This window comes from Pantherophis guttatus, chromosome 5 (assembly GCF_059756535.1).
Source record: "Pantherophis guttatus breed Tessera chromosome 5, ASM5975653v1, whole genome shotgun sequence".
Taxonomy (NCBI): domain Eukaryota; kingdom Metazoa; phylum Chordata; class Lepidosauria; order Squamata; family Colubridae; genus Pantherophis; species Pantherophis guttatus.
In genome coordinates, this window is record NC_142067.1 from 77352296 (window position 1) to 77369373 (window position 17078).

At 40.3% G+C, this 17078-nt stretch overlaps 1 protein-coding gene across 5 annotated transcripts in view; it reads left to right on the forward strand.

Moving 5' to 3' along the window:
* The window catches only part of CNKSR2 (connector enhancer of kinase suppressor of Ras 2), a 452425-nt gene that overhangs the window by 365452 nt on the left and 69895 nt on the right, over window positions 1-17078 (forward strand). For 4 of the 5 annotated variants that reach the window (XM_060686726.2, XM_087871349.1, XM_060686725.2 and 1 more), the window contains 2 exons: window positions 4178-4278; window positions 5947-6472. In XM_060686726.2, coding sequence (XP_060542709.1) covers window positions 4178-4278; window positions 5947-6472 — 627 coding nt within the window. Of the gene's footprint in view, window positions 1-1283; window positions 1456-4177; window positions 4279-5946; window positions 6473-17078 lie in introns of those variants that run through there. The other variant, XM_087871351.1, reaches the window with a different exon arrangement.

Genomic DNA, 17078 nt, shown 5'->3' on the forward strand with positions numbered 1-17078 from the left:
TTATTGGTTTGATTTATATGCCGCCCTTCTCCAGAGACTCAGGGCATCTTACAATGCGTTAAGCAATAGCCTTCATACTTTTGTATATACCTGCTTAGTAGGGCTTTCGGCCCCCCCAAGTGGTGTTCTTTTTTTATACAAAGTCAGCTTATTGCCCCTACAATCCGGGTCCTCATTTTACCTACCTCGAAAGGATGGAAGGCTGAGTCAACCTTGAGCCTAGTGAGATTTGAACTTGCAGTAATTGCAGGCAGCTGGTGCTATTTAAGAGCACTTTAGTCTGCTGCACCACCAAGGCTCTTATTTTACAATTTTCTTGATAATTGTACAATATTGCATGCTGACACACTCACATGTACACTTCTCAACTTCAGCCAGACCTCCTTTGCAGTCTTTAAATCAGCTACATTGAGAAATTGTTCATCTTCTAAACTTAAGATAATATAAGCCATTGCTTTATCATGCTGCCTTTGATCTGCAGCTGCAAATGGTGCCTAGGGAGGATTAACAACAATATTCCCGAGCTCCTTTGGCTTCAGGAAACACTCCATCTTTGCAGCCCAAATTATATAGTTCTTCTGTCCCAAACGAGGCAGAGAGCAATCCCTGAATTCAACAACAGCCATCCTGCAAGCTTTCTCTGCCTTGTTTCTCCTTTTAAACACAGACAGTCTCTCAGCTTAATTACACTTTAGTCTTTCTGTGTGCTCTGGGCCTATAACCTATCAGAGTTTGTTGCAGAAATCACATCCAGAAAAGCACACACAGATAACTGATTCAGCAGGATTCATTAACTTCTCTTTATATACATAATAACACATACAATATCAACAGCAGATTCTTAGAGAGTTACAGGCAAAACACACAGGCAGAGGAGAGAACAGCAGAGATGAGTTTCTGTTTCAATTCAGCAGACAGACTCAGAAGTTAAACCACACCCAACTTCCAAAACTGTTTCATTTTGTAAACAGTCCCCATTGTCTTTGTGTTTTTGATTAGGCTGTACACCGCCCTGAGTCCTTCGGGAGAAGGGTGGTATAGAAATGAAATTAATTAATTAATTAATTAATTAATTAATTAATTAATTTTAACTATGATATTGTATATTTATGTTTTTAATTTTGGCTGTACACTGCCCCAAGTCCTTCGGGAGGAGGGCAGTATATAAATAAAATTATTATTGTTGTTGTTGTTGTTGTTGTTGTTGTTGTTGTTGTTGTTGTTGTTGTTGTTGTTGTTGTTGGCTGATCTATTCCAGTCTATGAATATTCATATTCTGACAGACATATAAGTTGAAACAGCAAAACTGGGCCAAGAAATATCTGAAGACAGATTTTTCAAAGGTTTTACGGACTGATAAGATGAGAGTGACTCTTGACGGACCAGATGGATGGGCCTGTGGCTGAATCAGTAATGGGCACAGAGCTCTACTTTGACTCAGACACCAGCAAGGAGTCAAGGTGGGGTACTGATATGGGCTGGTATTATTAAAGATAAGGTAGTTGGACCTTTTCGGGTTGAAGATGGACTCAAAAGCAACTCCCAAACCTACTGCCAGTTTTTAGAAGACACTTTCTTCAAGCAATGATACAGGAAAAAGTCTGCATTTTTCAAGAAGACCATGATTTTTATGCAGGACAATGCTCCATTGCATGCATTGAAATACTCAGTAAAGGCCTTAAAAATGAAAGAATAATGACATGGTCCCTTCCTCCCTTGACCTAAACCCTATTGAGAACTTGTGGGCTCTTCTTAAATGGGAGATTTATGGTGAAGGAAAACAGTATACCTCTCTGAACAGTGTCTGGGAGGCTGTGGTTGCTGCTGCACAAAAAGTTAATCGTCAATAGATCAAGAAACTGGCAGACTCCATGAATGGAAGGCTTATGACTGTTATTGAAAAGAAGGGTAGCTATATTAGTCACTGATATATATACATCACGTGCGCATGCAGACTCTCTGCGCATGCGCAAAACCTTCTGCACATGTGCAGAGGGTAAAAACACATTACTTTCTGGTTAAAACCAGGCAGTAATGACACCCGGGCAGGTGGGCAGAGCCTCACACCGCCCTCGCTACTGGTTCTCCAAACCACCTGCCACAATCGCTACCAGATCGCCTGATCCGGTCCAAACTGGGAGCATTTCACTCCTGGTGCAAACCCTTCTGTGCGTGTGCAGAGGGTAAAAAACAGGTTACTTCCTGGTTAAAACCAGGAAATAATGACAACTGGGTGGGTGGCCAGAACCTCACGCTGCCATCGCTACCAGTTCTCCAAACCACCTGCTGCTATCACTACTGGTTCCTCCGAACCGGTAGCATTTCACCCTGATATATATATATATATATTGAAATGACAGAAATATTTATTTGCACATTTTGAGTTGTTTGTTTATTATTTTCACTTTAACAAATGCAAATAAATTAGTGAGATGGGCAAATTTTTGTTTTTAATTTAGTTGCATAATAATTCTGCACATTAATAGTTGCCCAGTAATTGTGCACATATAGATATTCTCCTAAGAAAGCCAAAACCTCACTTTTATTTTCTTAAATATTCAGGTTTGAGGTTTGAATTGACCTACAGCACTGCAGTTGTTCAATAATAAAATACAAAATACAACTTGCCTAATTGTGCACACAGTGTAAATATATTTGGACCAACTACAAATTGCAAGTGGTCTTCAAGGGCAGCCCCATTACAGTAATAAAGGATCACTAAGCTATAAGTCACCATGAACAAGGCCTCCCAATCATGGACTGGGTTCAATTGGTACACAAGAAAAATCTGTGCAACCCTCCCCCCCACCTTCCACAGCCAGGATCTACTGTTCAAGCAACTGACTATCCTCATGAAATCCCCTAATCACTGCAATAGATTACTTCTGATTTTCTACCAGATTTTTCTGCATCACAAATTGACTAATGCAAAGATCAATTCTGTAGTCTTTTGCTTGCAACTTGAACAAAGAACAAAGAATAAAAACACCCAGCTTTCTGTAATTCACCTTTGGCTTTAAAATGCTTCTCTTTCTGCTTGAGCACATTTGCAAATCCCATCTATGGATGCTCTTACCCACACCCAAATGACAGAATTTTAGAATGGGAGAGTTCCAATTAAGAGAGAGACAGAGAGACAGACACTCACTGACTGACCAACCTACTTGTTCACTCACTCACTTACTCTTCCGAATATTTCACTCACTCACTCACTCTTCCTACTATATTTCGGAGAAGGGAGAAATAGAGGAGTTTGAAAGGCAGAAGAACTTACTCATTCTTCTGAAGAAGAAGGAACGGTGAGGAAGAGTATTGCCCTCTGGCCACTCATATCCAGAAAGTATCAGGAAGAGGAGCACCTGACATCATCTAGACTTGGAAGTGGAAGGCAAGGAGAAAATATAGAAGGCAATAGTGTAGGAAAATAAGGCGGCAAGGCAGAAACAAATACTTCTCATGCTAGAAAAAGCCATTATGACCAGATGACTTCCAAGGTACCAAGAATGTTGACTTGGAAAGGTATGGGGTGTGGGGGAAGCTAGAACTAAAATTCTGCAGCACAGATGATAAGGACTTCAATGTCTATATATTAATGTCAACAAATATTTTTATTTGGCTTCATTCTTGTCTTTAATGAAGACATGAATCTAAACAAATATCATCCAAAAGCATTCTGGATAGAAGCCAATTTCTGTATTACATGACTGGAAAGATACACAACCATCCCTTCATCTAATGGGAACCCTGATACTAATTTTTATTGTGAATCTCTGTTTTGTTTATTGTTTATTGTGAATCTCTATTGTGAATCTGATAATGAGTTTCTTTTTATTTATTCCTCTTTGTATTTTAAAAATCTGGTGAAGTTTTCAAAACACATCACTCTTCTCTACAACTACCTCTTGTTAAGTCTCATATATTCCTCTCTATTTTAAGCAGCAACTGATAATACCTGATGGTCTAACATAGGGACATATCTGCAATCTTAAATTTCAGTAGAATTGCTGAAATAATTTGTCTAAATGATTTCTTAATGGGAAAATCATGCCACATTTATGTTACAAATCTGTATTCATTATTAATTATTTTTAGGCATTTTTATAGCTCGCTGCTACTTAAACACTTGTCACTGTTTATTTCACAGTAAATCAAGTTTCTGTCTTTTTAACTTGTTTAGATTATTGGAGTGAAAGTGATAAGGAAGAAATAGACACACCTTCCACACCTAAACAAGACAGTCCACCTCCACCATATGACACATATCCACGACCTCCTTCAGTAAGTGATTATGTATAATAATTAGTTGTCATTATTAATGGAAATACATTAATTTTTTAACCTTTTACTTGGGAAATAAATTAATTTGGAAGATGGATGTTAAACTTACAAGATAGCCAGATGTTGTATTCTGTATTTTAAACAACAACACTAAAAGCCATTTCCGGCAGCGTTCAAGTCTTTGAAGATAAGAGATGCTTACACAGAATTCCTGGAGCAATTACTGTGACAACATGGTCTTTCCAGGGAGTTTTGTTAAAGAACCCTTTATCGTATAAAAACCTTGGCATTGCAATAAATAATGTTATTTTTTAAAAAGTTATTCTTTTTAGAAAGTTAAAGAAGTTAATAAATTTAGAAGTTGCTATTAACTTAGCGGTTCTAAAAAAGTGATAATTCCAACTATTATTAATATTTACAGAAATAATGTTCATCTGGTCCTGATTCAAAAGTATATAATTTACTAGATAATTAAGCAGTCTAATTAAACATACAGTAGATGTCCTATTCTGCTCAACTCAATTCTTGCCTTCAATATTTCAATTTTACCTGTTGGGTTTCCTTTTTAATTTCATTCAAACCAGTACCACAGAAGTGACTAAGTTTTTTTTAGTGATGATGTTCTGAGTAGTCAAATCAAAGTAATTTTCAGTGATCTTTACATAAATAAAAGAAATTAAAAGGCAAATTATTAAAAATTTTAGAAAATGCAAAGAAAACAGATGAAAATAACTTTTCAATTGCTACAAAAGTGGGCTCATGCAAGAGAATTTCAAAGGTACTTATGAATACTGAGATCTTTTTCCTGGGTCTGCTTCCTGATCTATAGCAACTAAGGATCTCATGAGTTCTGATGGGGATTTCAAATCTGAAATCAATGATTATAGGCTATCCTTCTGATAGATTACTGGTTCTTATTAACATATTGTCTATATTGAAGTATCAGTTGGAGCCAAAAGCTAATTTGTTTTTTAATAAATAACCATCCTAATCAATCAAAATTTGTCGGATTATATGCATTTTATCCAACACCTTAAAGTTTGAAGAACATTATTTGGAAGATAGATACAATTAAATATATAAAATAGTCAATAATGGAGATGCCGATATACAGAAGGTGAAAAGCAATTTAAAATTAATTAATTAAATTTATATGCCATCCATCTCACCAATAAGATGACTCTGGACAGCTTACAGACAGCAAAAAGATAAATACTGTATAAAAACAATTTAAATTTGAAAAACTATATAAAAAATTAGAATCAAGAAGACAAATGGCAGAGGGATGAGATCTTCTTCTTATCCCATAAACCACTCCTAGTGGTGAGCATCTCCTCAGGGCCCATACTTATGATTTTTAGTCTCTTCCAATGTGTATTTTTATGTGTGATATCTTCTTAGGAAATATGACATATCTTCTCAAGAAATAGCAAGGATGATTTTTCTTTAAATTCTCCTGCAATCTACAATTAACAGAGCAGTCTGAAGGACATTTTCTAAATTATATTTATGAAAGCAGTTCATTTTAATGCATATTCCTATTATGCATGCTTTTCTAAAAAAGCAATATATAACTAAGAGAGCTGTAATTATAATTAGTTACTTAAATATATATTGTATACTTATTTTACCATTGTCTTCAAGCCAGAATGTAAATTTCTGTTGCAGATGAGTTGTGCAAGCCCTTTTGTGGAACCAAAACACAGTCGACTGTCTTCTACTGAAACTTCCCAGTCTCAATCTTCACATGAAGAGTTCCGTCAGGAGCTGGTGGGGAGTACTACTGAATCTCCCATCCGCAAAACAGCAAGCCAGCGTCGGTCTTGGCAGGATTTAATAGAAACACCGCTGACAAGCTCAGGGTTACATTACCTTCAGACTCTGCCCCTTGAGGATTCAGTGTTTTCTGATTCTGCTGTTATCTCTCCAGAACACAGGCGGCAATCAACTCTTCCTATCCAGAAATGTCATCTGCAGGATCACTATGGCCCTTTTCCTTTAGAGGGTGAACAAATACAAGTTTTAAATGTGAATGGGGGAAAGCCCCGTAGTTACACTCTGCCACGGGATGGTGGGTTCAACCATTGCTGCCATATACTTTCTGTCAGTGCTTCAAGCCATCAAGAAGAAGTGCCACAAAAAGAGCAAGAGGAACAAGGAAGAAAAATTACAGAAGAGAATCAAGTAGATGAAAGTAAGCATGAATCATATTGCCATCATTAAAGCAATTTTCATAGAAATAATTGAATACAGAGAAAAATTGGATTAAATATATGGTTTCAAATTTACTTCGTTCTGCACATGGTGGAAATAGTTTCTTTAAATATAGTTATGCACAATACATAAAATATATTTCAAAACTTTACTTACTGCATAGTAATTAATGAAGGCATTGTCATACTTTCTGTGAGACTTAAAATTATTCTAGTTTGGCCACATCCTTGCTTGTTGGCATATGTATGATTTGAGTATGGTAGTTTATTTTTTTTATGAGAGGATCTGCAGAATTTTTGAAAGCAAATGTTTTATGGAATATGAGTCCTTTCCATTTGGTAAGGTTTCATAAAACAATGAAGTTTAGGATGTAAAGTAATCTCTTTCTGAAAAGTATGTCCATAGTCTATTACAGCATAGTAGTTAACGAGCAACTCGTAGATTGCATGTTGTTTTCTTGGAATCGTTTATCAGTTGCATTTGTACAGTTGTACAGTCAGATGAAGGAAATAATTAATTCTAACTGGATGCTAATTTAAAAAGTAAATGTCCAATGAAAGACTTTTTCTCCACTATTGCAATATTTTCTGTTGTATGTGCTGAATTCAGTAAAAGAAAAAAAATATAAAGTATAAACATATTAAATGCTGAGTGCAGAAGCTGAAGCCTTGTTACTATGGTTACCAATGTTATATTCACATTACTGACTCTTACTTTCTCTGTATACACACACATATACATACACATATGCATAGCAGTTGGGCTGCTACATTTTTATTTTTCTGTCTGAATGCATTTAAAATAGCCTTGCATTCAAAAGCAAATGGAAGTTTTTGAGAAACACAATTAGTTATAATTTCCAAGCTTATGACTATTGCATTTTCATACACATGAATGAAGGTTTGAAATCTTCATATATTTTCTGTGGCTAACAACATTGTACTCACTCTACATCAAACAAGGAAAATGGTTGCTATAATAAGGAATGTAAAAAATAATAGTAGCATCTCCCCCACTTAGAACAGTCATAGTTTTTTTCTAGCTCCCTTATGAATTTAGTAGAATATTTGAATGTTGTCAATTGTTGGCTAAAACGTTGCTACAACCACAATTGAGCCCAACATTTCCATTGCTCAGCAAAACAATTGTGAGCTTTGCCTCTCTTTACAAACTTTCTTGCCACAATTGTTAAGTGAATCACTGCAGTTGTTAAATTACTATCATGATTGTTAAGTGAAACTAGCTTCCCCATTGACTTTGCTTGTCAGAAGGTCACAAAAGATGATCACATGATTCCAAGATACTATAACTCTCATAAATATATGCCAGTTGCCAAGCGTCCAAATTTTGGTCACATGAACACTGTTGAGGCTGCAACAGTCATGAGTGTGAAAAACAGTCATGAGTGTGAAAAACAGTCATAAGTCACTTTTTTCAGTGCTGTTATAACCTCGAATGGTCAATAAATAATGACTGTAAATCAAGGAGCATCTGTATGTAAACTTGATGAAACATTGATTTCTTTTCAAGAAATTCTGGATAGGATAGACTTAAGTGATAATAAATCACTTTAGTATAGTAAACATATACAAATGACACAATGTTTTGGATGTCCCAGGCTATAAAATGATATCAAACAATATGTATTGAAATAGAATAGAAATGTGCCTGGTTTGTTTAGAATGTGTGAGTGATAAATGAATATCAACTGAATACAATATAATTAATACAAAATAAATATGTTGAGATACTTGGTTGAATGGAGAAAATGTATGAGATACAAAACAAATTACAAAGCAATAAATGTAGAAAAAGTTAATGGATTCTGAGCAAAGGTGCAAATTTGGTGGAATTAAGTTGATCCATATTATCAGGAGAAAAGACCAATGTAGGGAACAAAAGGCAATGTCTAATGAAGAATATGGACATGATAGAAATAATCATGTTTGAATAGTTATGGAGAGTGAAAGGTGTTAGTTTAAACTAGATTTGAATAGAATAGAATAGAATAACAGAGTTGGAAGAGACCTTGGAGGTCTTCTAGTCCAACCCCCTGCCCAGGCAGGAAACTCTACACCACTTCAGACAAATGGTTATCCAACATCTTCTTAAAAATTTCCAGTGTTGGGGCATTCACAACTTCTGCAGGCAAGTTGTTCCACTTATTAATTGTTCTAACTGTCAGGAAATTTCTCCTTAGTTCTAAATTGCTTCTCTCCTTGATTAGTTTCCACTCATTGCTTCTTGTTCTACCCTCAGGTGCTTTGAAGAATAGTTTGACTACCTCTTCTTTGTGGCAACCCCTGAGTTATTGGAACACTGCTATCATGTCTCCCCTAGTTCTTCTCTTCATCAAACTAGACATATCCAGTTCCTGCAACCATTCTTCATATATTTTAGCCTCCAGTCCCCTAATCATCTTTGTTGCTCTTCTATGCACTCTTTCTAGAGTCTCAACATCTTTTTTACATCGTGTCAACCAAAACTGAATGCAATATTCCAAGTGTGGCATTATAAAGTGGTATTAATACTTCACGTGATCTTGATTCTATCCCTCTGTTTATGCAGCCCAGAACTGTGTTGGCTTTTTTGGCAGCTGCTGCACACTGCTGGCTCATATCTAAATGGTTGTCCACTAGGACTCCAAGATCCCTCTCACAGTTACTACTATTGAGCAAGGTACCACATATACGGTACCTGTGCATTTTGTTTTTCTTCCCTAAATGTAGAACCTTGCTTTTTTCACTGTTGAATTTCATTTTGTTAGATAGCGCCCAATGTTCAAGTCTGTCAAGCTCCTTCTGTATCTTGAGCCTATCTTCTGGAGTGTTGGCTATTCCTGCCAGCTTGGTGTCATCTGCAAATTTGATGAGTTCCCCATCTGCCCCCTCGTCCAAGTCATTGATGAAGATGTTGAAGAGCACTGGGCCTAAAACAGAGCCCTGGGGTACTCCACTGCATACTTCCCTCCATGTAGATGCAGTTCCATTGAGGACTACACGTTGAGTGCGGTTGGTCAGCCAGTTACAAATCCATCTGGTGGTGATGCTGTCTAACCCACATTTTTCTACTTTATCTAGTAGTAGGTTATGGTCTACTTTATTAAATGCTTTACTAAAGTCCAAGTAAATTATATCGACAGCATTCCTCTGGTCCACTAATTTTGTCACTTTGACAAAGAATGCAATAAGATTGGTCTGGCATGATCTGTTTTTGACAAACCCATGTTGCCTTTTGGTTATTACTTGGTTTGCTTCTAGGTGTTCGGTGATTCGTTGTTTGATTATCTTTTCCAGAATCTTCCCTGGTATTGAGGTCAGGCTGATAGGTCTGTAGTTTCCTGGATCTATTTTTTTTCCTTTTTTGAAGATGGGAACTTCCAATCCTCTGGCAGTTCCCTTGTACTCCAGGATCTTTCAAAAATATAGTTCAGTGGTTCTGAGATCTCATCTGCCAGTTCCTTCAGAACCTTAGGGTGTAATCCATCTGGTCCTGGTGATTTGAACTCATCTAGGGTAGACAAGTGTTCACTTACCATTTTCTTTCCTATTTTAATTTGTGTTCATAATCTGTTTTTTGTGGTGCTGTTTTTGATAGGTTGGACTGTTTTTTTTCCTTTTGTGTAAAGAAAGATGCAAAAAATGAGTTAAGTAGTTCTGCTTTCTCCCTGTTGCTTGTCACCTTCTTGCCACTTTCTCCCAGCAATGGGCCAATTGTTTCCTTGATTTTTTTCTTGTTTTTAATATGTTGGAAGAAGCTTTTTTTGTTATTTTTTTACTTTAGTCGCAAGCCTTTATTCATTTTGAGCCTTAACTTTCCTCACTTCATCTTTATAGGTGTTAGATCATGGGAGGCAATGAAGAGGCAGGAGGACAGACAGTAACTTCAGCTCTTTATTTAAGTAAGTGACTTCTGCAAAGGCTTAGCCGGCAGCACTCCCTTTTAAAGGGAGCAGTCCCACCGATTTAGCCACTGACAATGCTTTACATTTCCCTCCGTTTGAATCCACCAATCAGTGGCAGGCATGCAAATGTCCAGCTAAACCCAGACCTGAGTGAAGCCTACATCCCTGGCTTCACTTGCTATTTACATATGTAACACCCCTCCCCTCTGGAATAGTCTTACCCAATCATCGGGGTCTACAACACATAGTCACATAAGAAGGCGGGGCGCTGATGGTTCCTTCCTGACCTGCATAGTTCATTCGAGTTAGCAGCAGCAGCCTGGGTAGTCAGGCCTGCTGCCGCAGCCCACTCCCTGGTATGGAACTTCCTGGAAACTTTCTGTGGGTGTAGCGGACCCAGCCTGGCTTATTTCCCCAGAGTCTCGTCGCTGGCCGCTTGGCCCTACAGGTGGGTGTGTGGTTTCCCTCGGGCTTGAGAGTAGGTCCCCTGTGTCTGGGTAACATAGGCCGCAATCTATGTTTGTTTTGTATCTGCTTGGTGCAGGGCACTGTCTATTCCTATGGTTTTTTTCACATTCTGTTTGGGGCTGATTATTTTCGAACTGTTTTAGGCTCAAGTTCCCTATTCGTCCCCTGAGTTGGTCTATGTGCCTTCTAAGAACTAAACTTTTCCATCCTCTAGTTCTACCTGGTATGATTTGGGACCCTTAATGTTAATTATTTTTGCCTTTAACCAGGCAGGGGTCCCTGCATAATAGAGCATATACTAGATCCCCTACCTGGAAGCTCCTGACCTTACTGGTAGAATCGATGGCGGTGTCTATGCTATAATTGGGGTGCAGTCTGTCTAACGGGGATCTTAGTTTTCTTCCCATGAGTAGCTCAGCTGGATTCCTATTCGTGGTCGTGCTAGGGGTTATATATTGCATTAATAGGAATATGTCTATTTTGGTTTGCCAATCCCCAGGGCCCATCTTGCTAGTGTTTCTTTGGTCGCTCTAACCATTCATTCGACTTGCCCATTACTGGCCGGTGAATATGGTGCGACCAATGCATGCCATATCCCCTGTTCAGCTAAAAACACCTCGAATTGTCTGGCGGTGAATTGTGCTCCATTATCTGATACCAAAACATCGGGTAACCCGTGAGTGGAAAATACCTTCCTTAACACCCTAATTACAGCTTTGGCCATTATGCTGGGCAACAAATTGACTTCTAACCATTTAGAGTATGCATCTACAATGATCAAGAATGTTTGGCCTTGGACTGGTCCCGCTAGATCTATGTGCAATCTCGACCATGGGCCCCTTGGTTTGTCCCACTCTCTTACAGGTGCCCGGGGTGGCGCTGGTCTAGATTCCTGATATGGGGTGCACGTTGCCACCCACTCCATAACATCCCAATCCATGTTGGGCCACCACACATAACTCCTAGCCAGAGCCTTCATGCGTACTATCCCGGGGTGACCACATGCAGTGCTTCTAACACCTGTTCCCTTAGTTTTTGTGGAATTACCACCCTGTCTCCCCACAATAGGCACCCCTTCTGTACCGACAATTCCCATTTCTTATTTATATTTATATTCCTCCCCCCACGGTTCCTCTGGCCAACCTCTCAACACCCAGTTCAAAACCCTTGACAGGATTCTGTCTTAGTCGACTGACCTGCTATGTCCGTTGCTGTCAGTGGAGTCCTCGATGAATAGAACGGGTGCTACTGGTGCTGGATCTTCGACGAGGTCCGGAAGGGGGCACCGGCTGAGGGTGTCTGCATGTCCAATGTCCTTACCTGGTCGATGTATTAACTGGTAATTGTAAGCCGCTAAGAAAATTGTCAACCTTGTCATCCTTGGTGATAATGTGTTTGGTGTTGGCCGGTCTCCCGCAATAAGTCCCAGTAGCGGTTTATGATCGGTGACCACAACAAAGTCCCTTCCATACAAATATTCATGGAAACGCTTAACCCACGCTACCACGGCCAGTGCTTCCTTATCTAATTGACCATAGTTCGTTTCTGCTGATGACAGTGTCTTTGAGTAGAATGCAATAGGTGCTTCTGTTCCATTTGGCATCTTATGGCTGAGCACTGCCCCTACTCCGAATGGTGATGTGTCACATGTTAGTATTAGGGGCAGTGTTTCATTATACTGAATGAGAAAACTATGTGCTGATAATAAGTTCTTTACTGCTGTGAAAGCGGCGGCTTCCTTCCATCCCCACTTCCAACTGGCTTTCTTATCTAACAGTCTATGCAATGGTTCCGCCACTGTCACCTTCTGTGGCAAGAAAATACTGTAAAAATTTAAAAGTCCAAGAAATGCTTGCAACTCCATCTGATTTTGTGGTGTGGAAGCTTCCTTAACAGCCTTTATCTTACTTTGAGTGGGGTGTATCCCTGACCCATCAATGAGATACCCTAAGAATTCAATCTTAGGCATGGCTATTTTACATTTTTCCTTATTTACCTTCAACCCAGTTTCTTTAAACCACCTTAAGGTTTTCCTTACCCTCTGTAATAATTCTTCTTTGCTGTCCCCCGATTGTTCTGCCCCAGTTCCGGATCCCAAGGAGTGTGACACACACAAAGCTCCAAAAACTCTGTTTAATACAAACAGACCCCTTCCAAAATGCAGGCTTCCAGTGCAAATGTCCTTATCAGCCTGCTGTGAATTACAGAGAATAAACAAAGTCCGACAAGGGTTGGCAACCATCCCACAAACCAAGATATAACAAGAAACTCACTTTCAAAATGCTCTGCATAGTAATTAAAAGTTGTTTCCAGCAGCATGTGCTATCTGTGAGCAAACTTAAATAGGCTAAGGGAGTGGCCAATTAGCCCCAAGCCTTACTCTCGAGGAGACCTCCTCCTGAGTAGCCACTCCTGCCTTTTGGCAGCCCTGCGTGCTCGAGCATTGAGAAGAGGCTCCTCCACTTCACTCTCTTCACTTGAAGGAGCCTCTGGAGGTTCTGAAGGCCTTGGCTGAGTCTCTGCCTCTGGCACCACATCCTCTTCAGCCTCCTCGCTGTCCGACTTGAGCGCCAGCTGCACAGGCTGCTGGCACACCACACCAGCCTCCTCATCATCAGGATCAGCCACAATCCGTGTAGGCCGCTGACAGGCCACAACACTGATATGAGGACATCATCAAAGCATGGAACTACTCTGGGAATGCCTTGTAACAAGCATTCCATTATACTTTGGAATAGCCCGGGAGCCACGCTTACCCCAAATTGTAATAGGTGGCATTTGAATGCCCCGCAATGAGTTACAATTGTTTGCGCTTCTGCCATAACATCATCTACCGACAGCTGCTGATATGCTTGTGCCAAATCAAGCTTTGCAAAAAATTTTCCCTGGTCCCAGCAAGTGTAAGAGATGTTGAACCACTGGGACTGGGTATGCGTGTTGTTGTAGGGCTTTATTAAGGGTACATTTATAGTCAGCACAGACGCGGACAGACCCATCTGGTTTCATGGGGGTGACTATCGGGGTCTCCCATTTAGCATGGTCTACGGGCTCTAAGATCTTTTGCGCAATTAACTTGTCTAATTAGGCATCTACCTTGAGCCGGAGAGCAAGGGGAATCCTCCTAGGCTTCATTCTAATAGGAGCTACATTGGGGTCAAGGTTAAAAGATATGGGTTTCCCCATGTACTTGCCCAAAGTCCCATCGAACACCTCTGCGAAGTCCTTCATTACGTCCTCGATATCGTCATCGTGGATGGCATGGATGCCCATCACTCCCAGGCCCAGGGCCTTGAACCACTCCAACCCCAGCAGGCTCGGTAGGTCATTGTCCATGATGGTCATCTGCAACTGGCTGGAGAATTCTTTGAAGCTGATTTGGAAAGAGCTGCTTCCCAGCATAGGAATCCGGTTCCCTTGGTAGTCTTTTAAGATCATCCTTTGGGGTTTTAGCTGTGTCTTTCTCACCCCGGGGACTGCTTCCTTGATTGTTCGCCAGGATACGATGGTCAGGTACGATCCCGTATCCACTTCCATCTTGCATGGGTGTCCTTCGATGCGTACCTCAACATGGATTTTTTTCCTTTGTTGCCGCTGGAATCGCAGATAGTTGTCTGATGGGCTTCCTTGGTGTCTCTGGTTCTCTCTTTTCAGTGGCTGCTCCTTTGGAACTGTGCTCTCCTGGGTCTGTCTGGGTTCTCAGTCTGCCATGTGGTCTGTCGCGGTCTGGATATGGCTGGCTGGCTGGCTTGACATGCTCTGGCAATGTGCCCTTTCCTTTCGCATCTCTGGCAAATGGCATCCCGGAACCTGCAAGTAGATCTGGGATGATTCTCTCCACAGGCTGTGCACATCTGCAGTCTCTCCCTCATCTCAGTCCTTGCGGGTCTCTTGTCAGACTGCATCCGATGTATGTCCTCATCATCATTGGTAGAGTCATCAGTTTCCCAGCGCTCCTGGTTCACACTGGTGGTTTTCGGCTGCCCATTGGTGCTTCCCGTCTTCTGGATTGCCGCTGCCGTTTGATCTGTGGCTTCAGCTGCCCACGCTTCTTCTAAAGCGATTTTGAATATGAGGTTCGGCCTGGATAGTAATCTTTGCGATTGCAGGTCTCTGAGTCTGAAAACCAATCTATCCATCATGGCCTCCTCTATGTTGCTGAATTGACAGTGCACTTCAGTCTTCCTTAGGGCTGCAACATATTGATTGATGGTCTCCCCTTCCTCTTGGTTCCAATGGTAAAACTCATGCTTGTAAACCATCGGAGAGGGTACGGGAGCGTAGTGAGCCTGGAGTGCTTCTTGCAAGGTCAGCCACGGCATGGTCTGCAGGTCAGCGGGTTCTGAAACAGCTTCAGCCATGTCGAGGACTTCGGGTCCACAGTAGCTCAGGAAAAGTGCCCCTTTTCGGTTGTCCGAGAGTCCTAGCAGGTTGTTGGCTTCCAGGAAACAGTGGAATCGAAGCATGTATTTCTTCCATGTTTCCTTAGCCGGATTGAATGGAGCTGGTGGAGCGTAAGACGTCATCCTGGAATCGATGCAGTGGTTCAGCTGCTGGATAATGGTGGATGTCATGTGTTGCTCCTTCTGTTCAGCCTGAGTCCTTCGTCCTCTTCAATCCCACCTTTGTTGCCAGTGTTAGATCGTGGGAGGCAATGAAGAGGCAAGAGGACAGACATTAACTTCAGCTCTTTATTTAAGTAAGTGACTTCTGCAAAGTCTTAGCCAGCAGCACTCCCTTTTAAAGGGAGCAGTCCCACTGATTCAGCCACTGACAAAACTTTAAATTTCCCTCCGTTTGAATCCACCAATCAGTGGCGGGCATCCAAATGTCCAACTAAACCCGGACCTGAGTGAAGCCTACATCCCTGGCTTCACTTGCTATTTACATATGTAACAATAGGCCCGGGCTATTTGCTGATATTCTGCCGTAGTTATTTGCCCCTCTTTCCACTTTTTATCCTTTTTGTGTTTCAATTTGTTAGTGAGTTCTTTATGCAGCCATGCTGGTTTCTTTTGAGATCTATTATTTTTCTTCATCATTGGTATTGTGCTAGACTGGGCTTTTAAATCTCACTTTTCAAAATTTCCCAAGCTTCATGAGTTGTTTTCCCCTTGAGGATTCTCATCCATGGAATCCTTCTCAAGCTTTCTCTAAGTTTATTGAAATTAGCTCTCTTAAAATCCAAGACTCTAGTTTGACTTTGTTCTACTACTTGTGTTTGCATAATGTTGAATTCCAATATTGCATGATCACTTACCCCCAAGGTTCCTGTAGCTTCAACAGCTTCTATCATTTCGTCTCTGTTAGTGAGAAGTCCAATATAGTTGATCCCCTTGTTCCCTTCTCTACTTTTTGGGAAACAAAGTTGTCTGCTAGGTTTGTTAGGAACCTGTTGGATCTTCCACTTGGTGCAGAGTTTGTCTCCCAGTTGATGTCAGGGTAGTTAAAATCCCCCATTACTATTGTGATGTGCTTCCTACATACCTTAGTTAGCTGACTAGCAAAAAGTTCATCTACTTCATCTGTTTGGTTGGGTGGCCTATAGTATAGACCTATGGCAATGTCATTTCCCCCCCCCCTTTAATATTGACCCAAATGCATTCAAGATAATTTTCATCATTGTTGTGCTCTATTTCTGTAGAGATGTAGTTATTTCTTATATATAGTACAACTCCACCTCCTCTTTTATTTGGTCTATTTCTTTTAAATAATTTATATCCCTCTAGCTGTATGTTCCATTTGTGGGTTTAATCCCACCAAGTTTCTGTAATGGCAACAATATCATATCTGCCCTCATTTACTTGAATTTCTAATTCACCCTGTTTATTCCTCATACTCTGCACATTGGTGTATAGACATTTGAGTCCATTTTGATTGACCCTGTGTTTACTGTCGACATAACCTGTGTTATGCCTGACTGTCCCTACTTTCTTGCCACCTATTTGATTAGTGTACATGGTATGGCATTCACTATTAAATGCTTGGTTTTGCTTGACAGCAGGGCTGATAATCTTACCCACACAGACATCTATGTTTCATGCACTGATAACCCTATTAATTTTGGATTGTTGGGGACAGAAATGTTTTGTATCAATTAATTCTCTGTCCCTGCTGTTCAGTTTAAATGTTTATCCAGAAAATCTGTGAATTTAATGCTAAATAACTCAGTCCCTTTCTTTGATGGATGCAATCCATCTTTTTTGTACAGTTTTCA